This window comes from Lycorma delicatula, chromosome 8 (genome assembly GCF_047948215.1).
Source record: "Lycorma delicatula isolate Av1 chromosome 8, ASM4794821v1, whole genome shotgun sequence".
NCBI lineage: Eukaryota > Metazoa > Arthropoda > Insecta > Hemiptera > Fulgoridae > Lycorma > Lycorma delicatula.
Window position 1 is genome coordinate 71,551,625 of NC_134462.1, and position 22,190 is coordinate 71,573,814.

A 22,190-nucleotide genomic window follows, 5' to 3' on the forward strand; every position below is an offset into this window, starting at 1 on the left:
TGGGTTTGTGAGTGGTTTAAGCATTTCCAAGATGGCTGAGAAGACGTTGAAGATGATGTTCACCCAGGCTGCCCTTCCAAATCAAAAACAGATAAAAATATTGAAAAAATTCTAATCTGATTCAATCTGACTATCGGTTTAACTATTCATGCGATTGCTGAAACTGTAGGAATTGACAAAAAATGTGTACAGTAAATTTTACATAACAATTTTAGCATGCAAAGTGTGTGCAAAAATGGTGCCTAAAATTCTCACAATCTATCAAAAACAAGCTCGTGAAAATGTTTGTTCTCACACTTTGAATCTGACTGAAAATGACCCAAACTTCTTGGAAAGAGTGATAATATCTGAAGAATCTTGGTTTTTCACTTATGAGCCAGAAACTAATTTCAGTTCATGCATTGAAAGGCCCCAACTTCACCAAGCGCTAAAAAAAGCTCGAATGAGCACATTAAAATTCAAAGTGATGATTGTTTTTTTCGATATTCATGGGATTGTGTACCGTCACTGGGTTCCTAAAGGTCAAACTATTAACCAACATTACTACTTCAAGGTCCTTGCTCAACTCTGTGAATAAATAAGAAAAAAACAACCTGAATTGTAGAACAAGTCATGGGTTCTTCATCAGGACAACACACTGGCGCACACAACATTGTCTATCAAGACGTTTCTAGCCATGTTTAACATCTCAGTGTTAGATCATCTGCCTTATTCGCCTGAGCTGGCACCATGTGACTTTTATATGTTCCCCAAGGTCAAATCTGCATTAAAAAGAACAAGATTTCAGACCATTGAAGCTGTGAAAGAAAAAGCAGCACGCGTCACAAAAGAGCTCACAGAAGAAGACTTCCAGTACTGTTTTAAACAATGGAAAATTCACATGGAGCATTGTAGTGATTGAGGAGGGGTGTATATTGCAGGAAATAATAACTAAATATGTATAAATTTAAAATAAAATATTTTACAGCATTAGTCTCGTTATTTAATAGCCACACCTTACATGTCATTTAGAGATGGGTACATTGAGGGATAAATATATGCTGCTCTCAATGCAAATTTACAGAAATGTAAAATTACATGTCTCTACTATTTTTCTTTCCATTTTTTATGTGTGTTATTTTAAGCCTGGCAGTTATATGGATTTGACAATGCAAGAAGCACCAGAAACAGCTGCTTTCTCTGATAGTAATAATATTGATCACGCAATCCTGTAGTGAGTGTAGTGAAAATGTTGTTGTAGAGCTGAATATCACCTGAATATTTCTGAGGGACTGAATAACATCTGCATGCTGATAAGTAGTGATTGACTCTGTGAAGAATAGAACACAAAATATCTTCAGCCCTCAATTTCCCTAGTAAGCTTGGCATTTGATAGCTTCCTTAATTTCTTTAGGGTTGGTTTTTTTTTTGGAATGAATTGTGACTAACAATCATTATAGTTACAGCACCACAAGGTGTTAATAAAATTAAAATTTTTAAAGGGAGATATTTAATTAGAGGATAGTGTTAATCAGTGGTTTTTTCTTTTTTTATAATTACAAGTAGTAATTTGTATTATAAATATACTATTAATTTGGTTTTTAAATGAAAAAGAAAATGATAAAACACTATTAGAAATAACAGCAAAAAATTTAAGGTTAACTTGTTCAAGAATTCATGGCCATGTTAATGTCCCTAAAGCACATGGTTAAAATTTCTATTTGGCAGATGAAACTCATTTTTTAATGTCACCATTTGTTTTTTACGGTTTGGATTAAGGCCAGCAAGATCTAAATTTATTCTAGTATCTACAATTTTTATTTATTGTCACTCTTATAGAAAGAAACACTATATATTGTTACTATTTAAATTTAGCATTTTTCATAATTCTTTGTAGTTACATGAGCATACATATCTCACCCAAAAGAAAAAAAAAAAAATATATATATATATATATATATATAACATTTTTTTTTTTTTCATGTAATTTAACTACGAGTAAAAGTGTTGTTGACAGTAACATAGCTATTTCATTTGTTATTTCAAAAACATCCTCGTCTTTTTTTTAAAATACCATACTCATTAAAATAATAAATTGGTCATAACCTTGTCAAATATAAAATTTCATCCAACTTTGGCCAAACCTTAACTCAGTAAGTGTTGGACACAGTTTTATATCTAATTAATTATCTGCAATCTTTTGTTTCTTTTTAAAGAGTAGCTTTTAGGACTGAAAACATTTCATAAATACAATAAAAGTATTATATAGGTGAATGTCATCATCTCATAATTTTATATTGTCTTAGGCGTTTACTTAATAATATTTATAATTTTATATACTGATTAAGAAAGTAGATTCAAGTCATGTAATTCCTCTTCATGTTAAAATATTAAAAATAATTGCAGGCTCACTTTTATTAATGGAAATTCTTCAACCATATCTTTCTACAGCTAATTTTATAACTCCTTCATCAGTCAACTTAATGATGATATTAAGGTACACATCTTAAATTGATTTGAAAATGCTTTAATATATAGTTGAATAATATATTTTATCCACATTGTGTTTGTTTATTGCATACATTGCTTTTCTGAAGTTAGTGTATTTGTAAATTTTATGTCATAAACAAATTATTGCGTTCTGGGTATTTGTGTATAAGATTGCTGTATTGTAATTAACATTCTTATATTATCTTGTTTTTTACTTCTTTGTACAAAGTAAAGGAAGTATTGTACTTGTAAAAAATGTTGGTTTTCAAATTTCAACAGAAATATCCATTTTGACTATCCCTGAATCCATTTTACTAGTTTTGGTGTGACATCTGTACATACATATGTACATATGTATCTTGCATAACTCAAAACGATTAGCCATAGAATGTTGAAATTTTGGATTTAGGATTGTTGTAACATTTAGTTGTGCAAAACCTGTGATTGCAATCGACTGAACCAAAAGTGTCCAAAAAAGCCCAAAATCCAATTTTTTGGATTTTGGACTTTTTCTTAACTGCAGTAATAAGCCCTCATTGAAAGCTTTTCAATGATATTCATAAATGGTACTTATTTTCAATGTTCTAGAGTTATAGGCAAATAAAATTTTAATTAATAAAATATTTAGGTCTTACAAAGGGAATGCACAGCAGTTCAAATCCATTCCTTTCTTTTTTAACTTTTTTTTTAATATAAATGTATTGATTTATGTTAAAAATTATTAACCACCAATTGAAAAAAAAAAATATGAAAAATGATCAGCAGTTATTAGTGAAATAAAATTTTATGTATTTTTCATCTTATTTCAAAAATTTTTACATAGGTTACTAATTATTAATAAATCTATGTATTTAAATTAAAAAGAAAAAGTTTAAAAAAATATATGTATATGAAGTCAGATAAAATCAGTGTGCATGGTTATAGATCTACCTTGTTTTCACTTATACCACGTAACTAATTGAGGAACCTGAAACAAAATTAATATAAAATGTTGAAACAGACATTACAAAAAAGTAATGCAATGTAGTGCCCACCATAATGCAATTGTGTAACTGCCCACTTTATTAAAGAATTGGAGGATTGTATCTCACTTTCAAATGAAATATGTTTAAATGAAGTGCAGCAAAAAATGTATATCTGTAATTTAATAGGCGTACAAGGAAGTCATGTGGTGTACACATTAGATTTTTTTGAAATGGATTTGCAAAGGTAAGTTTGTTTATTTTATATATATATATATATATTTGTGTGTGTGTGTGTGTGTGTGTGTGTGTGTGTGTGTGTGTGTGTGTGTGTGTGTGTGTGTGTGTGTGTGTGTGTGTGTGTGTGTGTGTGTGTGTGTGTGTGTGTGTGTGTGTGTGTGTGTGTGTGTGTGTGTGTGTTCTTTAAAGCAGTAATAAAATCAATATTCATTATATCCTGTGTAGTATTTTTACATTTTAATTTGTATTCTCTGTGATTATACATTAATCAGAGTGTTTGGTAAGTATGCAGTTTGATCTTGTCAGTTTCGTTTGTAGTTTTAAAAGAAACACAATAACCTTCTTTCCTGGAGATGTTGGTAATTTTGTAAGATGATCGTTCTGTATATTTTTTGTCATTATTTGTATTTCTTATTTTATTCTATATTTTACATATAAGTAATTTATAAGTGAGAGCTGATAGTTATTAATCAGTGGGAAATATTTTCTTACAGAAGATATTACAATGAAGGAACTGTATAAGTATATCTGCAAACAATTTCCATCTAATTTTAAAATTAATTACTAAGAATCTATCATTTATTTTTAATCTTGTCACATTTCGTTATGGTGTTCAACAAATATAACTTCTACCTTACTAGGGGAATATCAAAATCAAATTTTTGGCATGATATAGTAATTACTTAAGGTGATTCATGTGCCATTCAAACTAGAAAAATTCATTGAGTCAAAATATATTTGAAGTGTAGTAAAACTCTGTTCATGAACAATTTTTATTATGCTTTAACAGCCACATAATGTATGAACTATTTTTTTTTTTATCATACTGGCTAACAAATAAAATGACTAAACTTCACCATTGTTAACAAATACATCGAAGAATGAAGTATTCAATCTCTTAATTGGATTTAAAAACCTTCTACTTGCATTATATATTCTAACACATACTGTTCAGCAATTTATTGTATAGGATAGTTTTGAATGACATACATACATATATTATTTTCATTTAAATCATTATTATTATTTCCCTAAGTAACAAGTGGTCATTCTATTACAGTTATATAGGGCTATGAAAATTAAATTTGTAGCATATGAAAAATGTTTAGTCTGACCTGTATTTAATGTCAAAAACCTTCTGGATAAAAAATATTGAAATTTTACCACTTCACCACAAACATGCATATAATTAAATATTTCATTATTCTGAAGCATTCATTTATACGGATATTTGGTATATTAGTTACAATTTTAATAATTTCAATGATAGAATATTTTCACAATTTTTTTAAAATTTACCTTCCATTTCTACTTCTGTTATCAATTAATAATTTTCTTCCTCTTCTTATATAGCTGCATAATAATTAACCTTCATAATAAATTTTACTCACCTGATATGTACATTTTTTCACCATTAAATGAATACATTGATGTTTTACACAGTAAAACTCATATCTATATAACACACGTATCTCATTCACTTACTCAGTACTGTTCATTTTGGTTTAAAGATGAAATTTTTGTACATAATTAATTCCATTGTTTATAAATATGAACTTTTTCACAAAAAATTGATATACTGAGATATATTTTGCTACCTGTACAAACACTGATAAAAATACAACAGAATGACAAAAGACAAGACACCAAACTTGTAAAATTATTTATACAAGAGAAATATTTTGAAAATTCATACTTATTTGAAATTTTAATATTCTTTTCTTTGAAACAAAATTAAACTTTATTTTCAAATATAATTTTTTTTTTTTGCTTGAAGTAGATGAAAATAATTCAAAATAATTATTTTTGTAAATTTCAAATCAAGTTAAAAATTTATAATTTGCAAATTTATTCAACATTACACGTGCGCACGCGCGCACACACACACACACACACACACACACACACACACACAAAATATACATGTACACATGTAAAAACATGCATTAAATCATTCTTAATATTATAAAGAAAACAATTATAATAACAACTAAAGCAAAACCAGTATATTTGTATCATTATGAATGTATGAGTATATGAACAAATATTTTAAGAAAAGGGTGACAAAAAAAAAATAGAATATAAAATAACCAATTTTTTTTAAATTCATTACAGTATACTTTTTTAAGATGAAAGTTATAAAAATTTTGCCTATGTTCAAGCTTGTGTTCACTCTATATTAGAAACTGTTGTTAGGAACAACGAGCACTTTAGTGCTGTAGGATATGACACTGGTCTATATTTTGGGCAGCCATGTAAGCAGGAATACACAAACTTGTTAGGAACAAGTTCAACCTTCAAGCTGGAAAATGGTGAAATTATTGCTAAGATGGAATATCATCTCCATTTTGCTGGGGGTGGCATGTTGATAAGCAATAGTACAACCTCATTAATGAAAAGACAATAGGAAATTCATAACTTTTCTTCTTATACCTACTACTGGTCTTTGTTTATAAATAGACCCATCCTAATTTTTGGAGAAACTTAAGTTTTACACCATGCCTCTAATGATATGACTATTATTTTTATTGTACAGTTAGATATACTCATAACTTAACAATTATTATTATTATTATTATTATTAGATTTTTATTTTATTTTCAGAACTCCAAATGATGTTTTACAAAATGTTTATGTAATGCCTACAAATGGAATAAAAAATTTTAAAGAAGAAGAATATAATCCGTATGAACATAGAGAAGTTAAACATCCTACATCGTAAGTATCAGTAACAGTTTAATTCAACTTATCAATTTGAAGGTTGTAATATGTATAAAAATATAATATTATATATAATATAATAAATATTAATGTAATATATATATATATATTTACTTTTAAGTAAGCTGCTCATGAGAAAAATTAAAAGTAAAGTAAGAATTAATATATGAGATCAATCAATCATATATATCAATAATTGTAATTTTTTCCTTGCTCTGAAGTTATAAAATAATCAGTTTTTATTCTGTTTTCAGGTTCTGGGAAACATTAATTCACATGTGGAAAGCAAGTTTAGGTACAGGTATTTTAGCGATGCCAAATGCCTTTCATAATGCAGGTTGGGCAGTTGGAATAATTGGCACAATTGTAATCGGATTTTTGTGCGCTTATTGTATTCATATTTTGGTAAGTTTTAAATTTGACTGTTATTACTAAGTAATTACTTAAAACATTTTAATAATAATTGGAAATATTCAAATTTCTCCCCCTCTTCAGCTCGACAGTGTCCTAATTTGTCAACTTCATAATCATAACGTTCCACCACATTTTTTAGGGCCTACCTTCGATTTACTGTTCAGTTACATAATTTCTTGGTTTGCTAATTTTGCAATTTGGTTTTTGAAGAGCATGATTTTGAAATAAATTAGAGAGAAAGGTCAGTAGATCTGGCCAGTCTCCGACTACTTCTAGCTTGCCTATTAATTGCTAAGAAAGTTTGATATTCAAAAATTTATGTGCATTTAAACCAAAATGTATTCATTCTCTACTTTGTTGGGACGACACTATATTCTTCAAAAAAATTTTAATTGTAGGACTATTTCAAATATTATTTTTATTTTTTTTTTCAATTCTCTCCATCATTCTCCTCAAAACATTCTTTCTCCCTTCTCCTTTAAATATTCAACTGGCCTATCAGAATAATCCTGTGATAATTATCACACCACGGGAATTTTATAGAAACAGTAATTATGATTTTTTTTGCAGAAGCCTTACGCTGAGCTTCCATAAATATTAGTTTTTAACATAATATTAGTTCTCATTGAAGTATTTGATCTTCAGTAAAAACTTACAGAACCTTTTTAATATCTTGTAACTGTCATTGAGTTAGATTACCCATACAATGATGATTTTTAACATTATTTGTATGTTAACATTTCTTCATATTAAAAATTTTTTTATAAAGAGGGCAATTTTCAATTTCATAATTAAACAAATGGCCACTTCTTCAGAAGGTCAACTTGGTCTTTCATCATTAATGTGATATATTTTTTCACTCAAGGATATTAAAGCAAAATTTGAAGATCAAAAAGCACACAACTCATATTTTTAATGAAATTAGAAAAAAATAGAATTTAAGGTCAAAATTTAATGTCAATTCACTTTACAGGGGAGGGGCATATATATATTTTGGATAATATGTATGTGAAAATCATATACGAGTAACTCTGTAAGAGACAAATCTATTTATAATCATTCATATAAGTAAGCCAGGACTTCATTCATTAATTAAATTATTCTAATAATTAATGCAAAAGTTAAAATTTTCTATCTTTATCTTATTATATGTGATTAACTGGATTTTTATTGGTACATACTGGGAAGAAATGAGCAGAAAACTTACATTTAGAATGAATGTTTGTTACTGTGAAGTCAAACGTAGAGATCTACAATTTTAATAGAGAACACAAAAGGTTTTAGTAATATATTGGCATATATTACTACAAAATAATAATAATTGGAGGAGTAAATTCTGAGAAAACTTAATAGGCTAACTTGGATTTTTCAAATTATTTTATTATCACCATTTTTTATGAGTGCATGATAGCAATATCTAGTTCTGTAGTTTTCTTTTATTTACTGATGCCTTTAATATTCTCCCCTACCAAAGATGATTTAAGGTTAAATTTACTCTGTACATCAGAAGTTTCTTCTATTGAGTCATGGCAGTGTATATAATACAATGCATCATAAATGTTTCTCAAAAGAAGGGGTACATTAGTTTCTTGCTTTACTCTATTTGTCCCAGCCTTTCTTATGGCAGTAACACATTTAATGCACCTGAAATACAACAGACACTGATCAAAGTTACTGTAAGGGTAACGAACAGTCACTCCCAGTAGTGAAAAGAGTTAATTGATTAACTATTAATCTAAACAAGTAGTAATACCTTCATGAAATATGATGGACTTGGAACACCCATACTTTATTCTTAATGTTGCTTAATTAAGTCCATCATGGGGTGATTGTTACCTAGGAAATGCCTCCACCAATTTTAGGAGTGACTTGTGCCTTGTGAGCTCACCTGTAAGCTGTTTGGTTATACCTAACTATTTTTGTTTGTACCCAATATACTAAAATACACACATATGAAAGCCAGATTTTTTAAGAGGTAAACATTTGTATAATCTTGTTTTTTTATTTTCACTGATTACGTTTATTTAAAATTATTTAATAGTTTTGGGAGTTTTTAGACAGTATAATTCTTTATACAATTTGTCCATTTAATGACTGAAAAAGTTCATCAAACCATCCCTTTGCTTTAAAGTAGAGGTCAACACAAATTTTATTTCCAATAATATAATAATAATAAAACTAGAAGTTATAAGGGATAAAAACAAAATTTGGCCAATATCACCATACTTTCCTTATAGTTGTAACTGTTGCAGTAGTTGTTGATAGAAAAGTAATAATAAATTAATACATTTTTTCTAATGTTTGTCAAAATGTAAGGTACTTTTTGTAGTTTAATTATGCCCTACTGCTTATTTTGTTCATTTATGTTCATGGAAATATCCTCAAATTATAGCAATTTGTGCTCAAAAATATAAATATGCACTAAAAATTATAATAATAAAATTTGTCAAAAATGACAAAAAACCATTGTTTAGGTTTGGTTGTACAAGCCTTTTTTTATTTATATTCATTACTAGATTGTTGATTTATTGCAGAATAATTAGGTCAAAAAGTACTATGAATGCAATTTATGTATCTCGTATAAAAATTTCATCACACAAATAATGTTAATTAATTTAACTTTCATTATTTATATATCTTTATATTTTCTTTCCAGATTAACACACAGTATGAACTCTGCAAGCGAAAGAAAGTACCAAGTATGACATATCCTAGTTCTGTTGAAGCAGCTTTTCAGGAAGGTCCTAATTTTGCAAAAAAACTAGCTCCATACGCAAGGTATTTTGTAATTTTATTACATTCTTATATTTAATAATATTTAAAATATATTTAATCTCATCAAAATACAGTTAATGTGATTTGCTAAAATCATAACATAATTATTTTATTATTTTTTATAGGTGAACTAAAGTAACTGTTTAGTAAAGGTTTATTTCTCACATCAGAACATTTTCAATAATATAAGAGTTATCTCCTCAGTACCTCTTCACCTCTATATGTCATTACTTCAATCTATTCTTTTAACAAGGTTCTATGTTTTAAAAATATGACCTTTTCTTCTTGTCTTCTTTTTTTTAAAAAAGAAGAAGCATTATAATTTCCTGTCCTGTGATAAACTTCTTTCATTAGCCTTTCTTTCTAGATAATTGTCAGCATTCTTCTAATATTCACTGTTGAAAAGAGGTTAGCTCCATTTTCTTTACTGAACCTTTTTGTCCAGGTTTCACACCCACTCAGTGAAGTACTCTAAACATACAGTTCTAATTATATTTTCTGTATCTCCCAATTGATATTATTTGTAGTAAAGGGATATATATATATTTTTTAAAAATAAATTTACTTTATTTCTTTTACAACTCTCATCTTATTTTCTCTACTGGGCGATGATAACATGAAAGCGTTTTTTGACTTTTTAATGATCTTTCTATAAATATGAATAATAAGAATTAAATGAGCCATGGATAAAAATTATTAGTAAGAAAACTAAATGTATAATGATAGGCAAGGGTAAGAAAAAAAGTTAATTAACATTCTTTTATGTTAGTTAACAGTAGAAGAAATTGAACAGGTGGAATCCTTTAAATATAGTATTATTTGTGCGTGATATGAGATGCATAAAAGAAATAAAAATTAGAATTGCAATGGCAAAAAAGCTTTCAATAGAAAGAGAAACTTGTGTAATATCTGAGGAAAACATCTGAGGAAAAGACTTGCCAAATGTTTTGTGTGGAGTGTAGTATTATATAGTACGGCCTTTCATCTGGAAGGTTCTGAATTCAAAATGCGATCAGCCTTTTTTTCATATGCTGCAAAATTCATCTGTCATAAATTGACTGTAGTTAGGCCTTGTTGCTTTGAAAATAAAAGCATCATTTATTTATTATTTTGTTTCATGGAGAAACTACAAAAGCGATTATATGAAGTATATTAACAATTTACTATTTATTACTTTTTTTTAAAGTCACTTTCATGAAATTCTTTATTTTTGTTTATAATAATGTCTTCGTATACATACCGTTACAGTTGGGAGTGTTAATTGTACTGATAAATATGGATTTAGACTATTACATATAACAGAAAGATCTAATAGTCTTTAGCCCTCAGATTTATTATTAAGTTTAGTATTATTAGGTTATTGTATGTATTATTGTGAATGAAGTTTGTTATATTTTAACAAAATACATTTGTTTTATTGCAGGATGGCATGTAATGTATTACTTGTGGTGTATCAAATTGGAAGTTGTTGTATTTATGTAGTGTTCGTGGCTAGCAATATTAAACATGTAAGTTATTTGTTATAAACAATAATAGTCTTTTATTATTATTCACATAATATAGTTTTGTTTATATTATTATAACATTGTATATAGGTAAAAGTAAGTTGTTACTGTGTAATTTATGAAAAGAATTTTAAAATGTAATCATAAAATACATTTAAAAAGTTTAATTAGAAGATAGATAATGTGGCACACCATTGGTAATACTATTTTTTATACTTCCAATCATTACCCATACTGAATTTTGATGCATTATTTAACATATTTATATTTACAGTGGTAGATTTAAAAAAAGTACTAGGTAGTTATCAGTTATATAAAAACAAATGAATACAGTAATTATGTAGGAAATTAAGTTTTATATATTTATGGAAATTACATATGCTTAAAAAGTTAAATGGAAAGATTCTTGCAGAATTATAAAACAATAGTTATTCAGTTTTTATTTTAATAGTACCTCATTTTAATGTTTTTTTTCAGTTGTCATGTACTCATCAGCACTTAAGTAAAAGTTGCTACTTTCACCAGATAAGTTTATTAAAAAAAAAAAAAAAAAATTTCTTTTAATGTTAGATAGATGTTCTGCAATAAAAAAGTTACTTAAAAAACATATGAACTGTAGTCTATTGGAGGAAATAGAAACTATTATTTTGGTGGTTTGTTTGTAATTTAAACTTGAATAGTCATAAGTGAATTGAATTAAATGTATAATTTCTCTGATCCTGTTTTCACTACCAAATTTTAATCATTTTTTTATTATATCTGTTTTTATAATGTGTAATTATTAAAGAAATATGATACTAAATCGATTACTTCTGATATAGATTATGTTCAAATAATCAGTTTTATCAAAGGACTGAAAGGCAGATGTCTTTTTCATAATGTGATAGCTCTTATTATAATAATCAATTTTAATTTTTTTTTAATAAACTCATCTGATGAAGATGTGATTTAAAGTACTCTGAAAATGCTCATGAATGTTTATGACAATTTGACAATATTAAAGGTGAGTTAAAATAATTTTAATGATATTCAATGGCAGAAACAGATTAATATCATTCTAAATACTTATAACTAAAATCATAATAAAATAATTAAAATATAATTTCTGATAACATGGTTTTTCTTTTAATTACATTTCAATCCACTAGAGTATTTTTATATTTTCTTCAGTATACTGTTAACATGTAAAAAGTCATGTCTGTATACATATTTTAACTTTTGACTTAATTTTAACTCGTGATGATGGTTTGAAAAATCGAAAGACCTCGAGGACTTAACTTATTTGTTGATAAAGTGGATATATCACTTTATTTATTTTAATTTTATTTATAATTTATCACTTTAATTACTTTTATTTTATTAAAATATAGCAGTGGAACCATGTTTAAGAAATTTTATAATAAAAAGATTAATATAAACAAAAAATATCAATTTCCTAAAATTTATTTTTTTATTATTATAAAATTTATTATTTCTTTTATGTTACAGGTTGCTGATTATTATATCTCTGATGTGGATGTCAGAGTCTATATGGTCATTTTGCTTATTCCACTAATTTTAATTAATTGGGTTAGAAATTTAAAATATTTAGCTCCATTCAGCTCAGTTGCCAATGTTTTTACAGTTGTTAGTTTTGCTATTACAGCATACTATGTCTTTAGTGATTTGCCACCACTTTCAGAGAGATCAGCTGTTGCCAGTTTTAAGGGAATGCCTCTTTTCTTTGGTACAGTTCTATTTGCTATGGAAGCAATCGGTGTGGTAAGTTTTTTTAACTATTTCATATATATAATTAAGATGTTACTGAATATTTATTAAAACATTTAAAGCCAAAATATACATTTACATTTAGTTTACTAGCATCCCTAACTAATAATATTTCTTTGAAAAGGCATAGCCTGTTAATTTCTCTTCAGAAAAAAAATTATGTTTTAGGTTCTGATGAAACAATATCTTAATGTATGTTTTCTGACAGCTTTTTTTCTTATTTATATCTAAAACAATACTCTTTGTCTCTGTTGGATTTTTTATTATTCATATGAATGTTTTACCTATTTTGACATGTAAGATAAAACTTTTAGTATATTAAATTATGCTATAAAATGCCCTATTTATAGTAAGTAAGAAATTGCTAAAAATATTTTCTAGAAAAGAGTTATTTTTGTTAGTTTATTTGTTAACCTTCAGACATAGTGGTAACATCTCTAATTTTTATGTGGAAGGTACTAGGTTCAGATCCCAGACAGATGGCATTTTCTTCACACACTACAAAACTTATTTTTCATCTTAAAAATTACAGTAGCTCTAATTGGACATAGTGACTGTTAGTTAGTGTACTAAAAGTAAATAAATTGTTTGTAATTGTTAACAAAATTTCCTACATGCTTTTCAAGAATATGTGTTCATGATTGTGTTTCTGTTTCCAGTTTAAAGATGACAATTTTTTTTCAGGTAATGCCACTTGAAAATGAAATGAAAGATCCAAAATTATTTGGTAGTCCACTTGGAGTTCTAAACTGCGCTTTGATGCCAATAACAATTTTATATACAGTTGTTGGTTTCTTTGGATATTTGAAATTTGGTCATAAAGCAGAAGGCAGTATCACACTCAATTTACCTTCTGATGAAATGTAAGTTAATATTATTATAATGATTTAAAATTTTTATTTTAATGAAAAAATTTATATTTAAATATCACCATAATTTCTACAGGCTGTTTCAAAAAGGATGCAACTCAAATTTTAAACTTTTTGCAATACAAATCACAGATTACAAAAATACCCATATCAGCACTTACCTTAAATTTCATGAGAGATGATAAAATGATTCTCTATGAAGATTCTTTACTTGTATTAACATTTGCAGCATGTTTACGTAAATGATTAAATGTTACTTTAAAATTTTTAAAAAACTTTTTTACTTTCAATGTTAATTTTCATTTCATGAATTATATGAGGTAAGTTCTGAAAAACTGCACTTTTTAAACAACTGTAAAGAAAAAATCTGGTTATGTGAGATCTGGAAAACTGGGAAGGTGAAAGTTTTTTGGGATCAAAACGATGACCATCATATCATTAGCATTAAGTTAGATAACAATGTACTGCTGAAAATAACATTCTTATACATTTTCCTCTATTAGGCAATAAACTGTCTGATTAAACCATAATAAATTTAACTTTCACACAGTTTTATAAAAGAAATAGATGACCTATTACATGATACTAAGAGACCACATACCAAATGCCAATTTTATCATTTAATGACTGATCATGAAAAGGGTAAAGACTTTCGTGAATAACACCGGTGACATACTTGTAAATATGATTTTTTAATTTTTTTGTAACTCTTGAAGCATAGGTGTTAATTGACCAGTTGGTGAGAATAACCTTTTAAGAGATTTTTTAGACGATAAAGTTAAATCTTTTTTCACATTTTCATGAACTATTATGGTTAACATGGTCAGCCTGAACTTTTTATATTCTCTACATTTCTTGAAATTTATACATTGATTGCATTACTGTTGATTTATTGGGAACTGCAACTGGAGAAATTTCAACTGAAAGTCTTCTTTCACTTATTTGAAAGATTCACACAAGAAATAATTCTTAAAAAAATTTCTTAATGCTTTCAATTACTTTCTACAATTATTTCTTGCTTATCCTTAAAATATAGCAAATCAGCACAAAGGGATAGATATTGAATTAATTAATGGCAATGCATGACAAAAGTTTTTTCAACTTCAAGCTTCAACCAACTCTGAATATATTGCTGCCACTGACAGAGTAAATTTTATTAGAATCTAATTGACTACAATAAAATTGGTATTTAGTAGATTCTCACCATTTGCAGATTTTGAAACCATATTTACCTAGATTGATCTAATTTGAAAACATGTTTAATTTTAATTCCAATTTTTAACTTTGAATCATTGATTTTTGTAACTCATATTTGAAAAGTCTAATAATGAAATTTTAACAAAGTTTTTATTGTCTTTTATAAAAAGTAAAAACTTTTTTATTATCTTATAATATTTATGTGTAATTTTTTGTTGTAAACAATTTGAAAAAAAAAATATTGCAACTGATGTGAGAAATTTAAAAAAATGTTTTTTCCATATATGATAAAATAAGGTGTCATCCTACTTTATTTATTGTTCTGTACTTAGGTTGATCAAATAAATATAATTTTATATATTAGTACAGAGGAATATGGTTCCAAAAATAATTGAATTTAGAAAAGTAAAATAAATATATATATATATATTTAAAATTAGATTCTTTTTATGAAATAGAAATGAAATTACGAATGATATTAACAACTGTGAACTTTTTTCAGATTAGCACAGTCTGTCAAACTTATGTTGGCAATCTCTATTTTTATAACACATGCATTAGCATGCTATGTTGCATTTGATATTGCATGGAATCAGTATATGAGTCAGAAGATTGAAGGGAAAAGGTTATTCTGGGAGTACGTAGTGAGAACTGTTCTAGTCCTAGTTACTTGTAAGTATTACTCTTTATACACTAATGGTAATATTGGATCATGAAGGAACAATAGAGACAAATGCGTTGAATGCATGTGTGTTTATAAAATAGTTACAATTGAATAATATTTATGTCTATCCTCTCCAGTTCATATTCCTTTTTATATTTAAGTTTATTTTTGCCTTTTTATATTTTAGAGTTACTTGTTTTATAGAATTTTACTATGATTGTGTGAGAATGTACTGAAAAGTTCTCAACCTGACCAGAAGGATTTGACCTGAACAATAAAACTTACATGCTACTTTAGCTTACAAGCTACATATTTACTCAAAAGTACAATACCCTATCATTTCTAAAGGTTGTTTTAAAACTATGAATCTTTAACACCATATTTTAACTAAATTTTTTAAATATAATGTCTAAAAACATTTTCAGAACTTGACTACAGCTGTAAGCATGTCCTCAGTTATCTATTTTATTCATAAAAATATTTATCTTCCTCTAAAATTTTACCTTCAACTGCTCTATCTGCTTCAAAATTAACTAAACTTAATTTTTTTAAATACAGGAATCAAACTGACCTAGTTATCTCTGCACAAGATTCTGCCAAATAATTATTTATTTTCTTATTCTTTGAATAAGATCTCTTTGTCATCATTATCAACCCACCTAATTTTCACCTTTAACAACAGCTAATTGAAAAGGCCCATCTTTCTGTTTTTCCTGCTGTTCAAGTTTCATTACCATAAAGTGCTATATTCCATAAAAATATATTTCTAATTGTTATATCTTTTCTTGATATTAATAAATCTCTTTTTTTTTGTTAGAGAGAAGTTCGAGTTCTAAAATTTTTAACTAAATTCTTAGAAATTAAATTAACTTGAAACATTTTTTTTCAGTGAGTTGGAGAAACCCCATTTACAGGCAGAGTGTCAGGCTCGCTAACAGGTTCTGCAAGATGTTATAAAGAGTGTGTATGTATGCTTGCGCCCTACCGACTAAACCTCCTATCTCACCGGACTCCCTTCCTGGGGCTGGACCTACAATTAAGCATTACACAGCCCCAGAAGATGTCTTTGAACATGGGAGATGCACAGTCCCTGTGCATCATCGCTGTCACCCATCCACACCACAATCGTGGATGAACAACGACTCTGCAGGAGGCTGTGCTTCACCCCCTTGCTCACCGGTCCTGGTCTTCTTGTTGTCAGTCTTCATGTATAAATATGCTTGACTCATCCCTAATGGATACTGACTTTGGTTTCTGTCAAACTAGTGGCTTAAACAGCACCAGTCATCAAGGTCACTGTTTTCTACTTCACACCACTTATCTCCATCTAAATCATCCAACCAGCCCCACAATTCTTTAGGGTCGGTGGGTGCCTGCCTTTCCTCTTTCTTTACAGTGCTCTTGCTTCCCTGGCTCGTCTTGTCCAATGTAAGGCGTGCCTGCTGCCCTACGAATTCTTTGGTAGTCTTCCCTTTATCTTTACTACCTGTATGTGCCTGCCCTTTCTCTGTCCTTTTGTTAATCTTGCCTATCTGCCTTGGCTGGTCCAAAGTGCAACATGCCTGCTGCCATTCAGATCCCCCGGCAATCTTCACCATGTCACCTGCATGCCTATCTTCCTTCACTTTGCTGGATACCACATCCCCCTGTCTTGGGTTACAAACCCAGGTCCTCATTCAATGGCCTGACTGACCACAAGCCACACACTTAGGCTGCTCCTTGCATTGCACTCTTATGTACCCGACTTCGCTGCAGTTGAAACAACAGCGGCTTCAGTTTGGGCCAGTACATTGGGCAGTTATGTGGCAGCTTGCCCAACAGTGAAAGCAATTTATGTTGGGCCTCCGGAGTTCGATCTGACATGACTGCCAGCCAATCTTAATCCTTTCAGAAGCCACAAGCCATTCAGCATCAGCCGATAGCTAGATAACGTGGCCTTCTGGGTTCAGCTGTGCGCCAGTATTAGGAAAGTAACCTTACCGACAAACCACTACTCACTACACAATTAATAGCATCCAGAATTGGTAAAGTAAGAAAGGGTAGTAGAGTTGTAATGCAGGAAAGGTACCCCCCTTATAAACCAGATAGGACTTAGAAAAATTCCCAAATTCACGCAAACAAAAATCTCATGAAATTTTCTAAGTTGAAAAGCTGGTATGGTATGGTATGGTAATATGATCTGTAATATTTAAAATAGATGAAAAATGTTAACCTAACCCTTCTGAATAAAAGATAAATATACTACACTCCATCACAGAGTTTACCCAATAATACTGATTATGAAGTGAGTAATCCAAATATATTTAATATGAACTAAAAGGAGACAGGTAAGATGTTTAAAAATTTAGCAACTATTGAGAACACCAGTTTTTTATTGTGTAATTAATTAAATGTTGAAAAAAAGAGATAGAGAGCAATTCAATCTCACTGTACTTAGTAATCACAAATTTTCAGTTTTTGAAAAAAATACTCAGGTTATAAATTTGATCTAGTTTGCCAAAATATTTTAAAAGTGGTATGTAATTTTTTTATAAGGAAATCGAAATCATTCCTTCATAATGCAGTCTCTATTATGGAATAGTAGAGTCTTTGCCTTTTTTATTCAGTAGGTTCTAGGTTTGATTCTTAATCAACTTTGGCATTTTTCACGCATATTAGAAAATTCATTTTTATCATAAAAAATAAAAATTGAAAGACAGCTCCAACTGAGCATTGGTTTGTTCTAGCTTGGGTGAAAAATAGATTCTTCTCCTTATGCAAAATGCTTAAATAAGTTTTAAATATAAAATTAAAATTGTGGGATTTTTTCCATAAAAGTTGAAATTGGAAATTTTAAGAATTTTGTATTGTGTTGTTATAATGTTATATGTATTGTGTTGTATGAAGTCTTGTAATCTATTAATGTTTTAAAATAGCCTCTTTAACTCCATCAAATTTTTTTCATTACTCAGTTTTAAAAGCAAAAATTGCTGACAAATTTTACTAATTTAAATGTATTATATTTAGTTACTATAATGTAATTTGTTGATCATTCTAAGGAAAATTTTTTGATTTAATTTAAATGTAAAGGATCACTTTAATAACATTTTTTTAATCGCTTTAAAGCTTGACATTTTATTTCCTTTGTGAAAACTTATAGTGAACTAAAAAGTGTGGATCAGTCACAACAGGTAATCTGATACAAAACATTTGACCAGACCTTAGATTATTATGTAAAGATAAATTTAATTAATTAATCCTGCTTAAATCTCTCCAGTATAAAAATGAAAAATTGACAGTGGAAAGTTTTCCTGATACATGCTACAATTTTCTGTTTTGTTTACAAAACAGAAAAGTTTCTGTTGTTGTACAATTTTTTGTTTCTGCAAATATGACAGGAAGTAAAAAAAACTTTCAGTTAATGAAAATTGAGAATCTTAGAAGTAATAAACAAATTGAAGTAAAAAAACTCAGAGGCTGAGGAATAGACTGAACAAATGATGCCAACATCATTTCTCTAACATTGCAGAAGGGCAATGAGAACCATAGAAACTCTTCCATGATTTTTCCACAACAATGAGATGTCTATGAATCAGTTCAGTGCAGCACAGCATTATAAATAATATTTTTTTAAATGTATTAATTTATAAATAAATGCTGTAAATATTGTTTTTTCAACATGCCCTGACAGCAATTGTTAAAAATGTTCATTAGGTACTTTTTGTATACATCACTCAGAAAATACTAGAATTTATTTTATCCCTCTGCATATTTACTTATTATTCTGTATATTTACTCATTTTTCCATCCAATGCACACTCCAACAACTAATTAAAGAAATAAATATCATAGACTGAAATATAACCAAAACAATTATTTTGTTATATTATTTAAGAGTTGTATGTTAATTATTTATAATATTTGTATTCATTTTATTTTGTTCCAGTTGGATTTGCTGTAGCTATCCCAAATTTAGAGTTATTTATTTCACTTGTTGGTGCTCTTTGTCTTTCAACAACAGGCTTATCAATGCCGGCTGTTATGCAAATGTTAACATATTGGGACTACTATAAAGGTTTAGGATTTTTCTTATTTTTTTCCAAAAATTTAACGATAATATTAATTTCCTTTCTTGGATTTATAATCGGAGGTTCAACCAGTGTGCATGAAATAATTCAAAAGTTTTTCTATTGAAATAAAAAACTCTTACTGCCTGAGAAACAGTAAAAGTTTTCTTTTTTTTGTTATAATAAAAAAATCAGTTTTCTTTTTTTAAGAATTCATTATTTGAATTCTTAGAAAAAACACTGATGGTATAATTTGGAACATATTGTTCCAGAAGTTTTAGCATTAATTTTTGTTATTTTACTTCATTTTTAGTTATAAAAAATAAGTAAAAATCTTATATGATTCATGATCTTTATAGAATGTGTAAATAGAAATTTTGTTGTTAGATTTGATTTGTAAAAAACCTTTATGTATGTTTTTTATTTTTTATTATACTGATGATGAAATTTATAAAAATGATTGGATTTTTTCATATATTTAAAAAAAAATAAAAAATTCTATTATCATTAAATTTCTTTAAAAAATATTAGTTATATATTTTTAAATTAATGATTGGAATTAATAAGAAATTATGGGCTACAATTATTAATATTTTACTGTTCTCAAAATAATGGAAATGAATTCAAAGTAAACATTATATGTTTGCTTTTTGATATGAAAAAAAAAGATTAAAAAGTTTTATTGTATTAAAATATAAAACTATAAATTTGAGTAATACTAATTGTAAGATATGTGATACATTATTTTTATAATATTTATTCTTTAGTTTAATTTTTTTTTAATTCTACATTTTTTCTTGTTTAATAAGAATTGAAAATATTTTAATATTGATAACTAAAATAAATTAAAATTAATAGTTTTATGAAATTTAATTTTTAAATTAACTGTTCAACAGTAAAATAATGGTACGTGAAATTACACGTTGTGTATTACTTAGTAATATTTAAAACATTGTAATGGGAAATTTAGAAGCACATTAAAAAACATCATTTTACAGTTATTATTTGTGAAATACTTCAGACAGGTTATTTTATTTTTACATTATATTTATCAATTGGAATGTCTTGTAAGTGCAAATTCTGCTTAATTTATGTTGACGCTACTGATCTATTTTAGATTAGTGAAGGGTTAATTTTATTTTATTACTTATTAATAATTAATTGTCTTGATACAAGTTGTAAATTGGTTGAAGATATTTAGATAATGTCTATTTGATAAACTTTTTAAACTGATTTAAAAACATAAAGTATGAATCACTATTTGAAAATATATAGTATATTTTAATTTTGTAATTTGTATAGACTGAACTCCTCACACTTGCTTGAGGAGATTAATAAAAAATATTATGGGTAAGCATATTTACCCACTTATGTAAAATTATATTACTAATATTTATTATTTGACTGAACTAATTACATTTTTTTTATTAAATCTGAATATATCAACCATAAATAATTAAATAGTAACTATTTATTAAATTTTAATAATTTTGACTTGCAATTAGCAACCTTTATTGACTGATGACTTTATTGATATGTAAACGGTCATACTTGCATACATTTAGTTCACTGATTACAATATTATTCTAAGCTGTTAGAAATAATTAAAATTTTATATAATTTTCTATTCTTATAACTGTTAAAAATGAGATTTTTTTGTAATATTTCATGAGAATTTTGTAATTACTTTTGTTTAACTTAAAAAAGTATGGTAAAATGTATTTTTGATTTTGGTTTTCTAACAAAATGTATTACTTTTAGTACCTGTTTGTTAATAAGCTGAGTGACTGTATAGAATATTTTTACATTAAAGAATGATGAAGAATGTTTTTTAAAAAGAAAATTAAATGGTGTAAATCTAATGTTTTTTTCATCTTCCAATTTTATAAAAATATGCATTCAGCTTAGTCCACCTTCTCCAAAGGGTATGCATATTTGCCAGTTTTTTCTGATGGAATCTATCTGAAATTAAAATCCAGGTACAAGTAATTGTATCTTGATTTACAGGGCGAGCAACATAAAACTGAGCGCATAATGAATCCACAACCCAACAGTATTTATGAAAGACTCACACAACTAGTGCGACTAGTGGATGTAATGTTTTTTTTTTTTTTTTGTTTTTGGGCGAAAAATACCTGGGCGTTATCATCGCCCGGAATTTTATTAATAAAAGGGTAAAATAACTCCAAAATAATAAATTTTATAAGGTGTGAATATATTATATTAATCATATAATAAAAATTTATTAAAACAAGCCAAGAAGGCAAAATAAAACTCAATACTAATACCACAGACGAAGTCGATAAAATATAAGTTAAAATAATCGAATAAAGAAACTATATAAAACTTAGTTAATTCCGATGGGTTGTGCAAAAGTCCCCTCCCTGGATAGCAAGATTAAATACATAGAACCAAAAAACCAAAATTGAAAGTAAAGGTTAAAATTATTAAAAAACTCAGAAAAGCATATATGACAATATTAAGCTTTTCGCAGTAACCTGGTACTATGCAAAAAGAGAAACATCCGGTCCAAAATTCCATTATTATTGCACAAGATATAA

The 22,190-nt window shown here is 27.5% G+C and overlaps 1 protein-coding gene across 2 annotated transcripts in view; it reads left to right on the forward strand.

Moving 5' to 3' along the window:
• LOC142329597 (proton-coupled amino acid transporter-like protein acs) overlaps window positions 1-21,477 on the forward strand; it is a 95,511-nt gene extending 74,034 nt beyond the window's left edge. For both annotated transcript variants that reach the window (XM_075374309.1, XM_075374310.1), the window contains 8 exons: window positions 6,276-6,389; window positions 6,647-6,797; window positions 9,463-9,584; window positions 11,005-11,089; window positions 12,575-12,847; window positions 13,538-13,716; window positions 15,422-15,591; window positions 19,509-21,477. In XM_075374309.1, coding sequence (XP_075230424.1) covers window positions 6,276-6,389; window positions 6,647-6,797; window positions 9,463-9,584; window positions 11,005-11,089; window positions 12,575-12,847; window positions 13,538-13,716; window positions 15,422-15,591; window positions 19,509-19,756 — 1,342 coding nt within the window. In that variant the 3' untranslated portion in view covers window positions 19,757-21,477. The remainder of the gene's footprint in view (window positions 1-6,275; window positions 6,390-6,646; window positions 6,798-9,462; window positions 9,585-11,004; window positions 11,090-12,574; window positions 12,848-13,537; window positions 13,717-15,421; window positions 15,592-19,508) is intronic.
• Window positions 21,478-22,190: the final 713 nt, after the last annotated feature.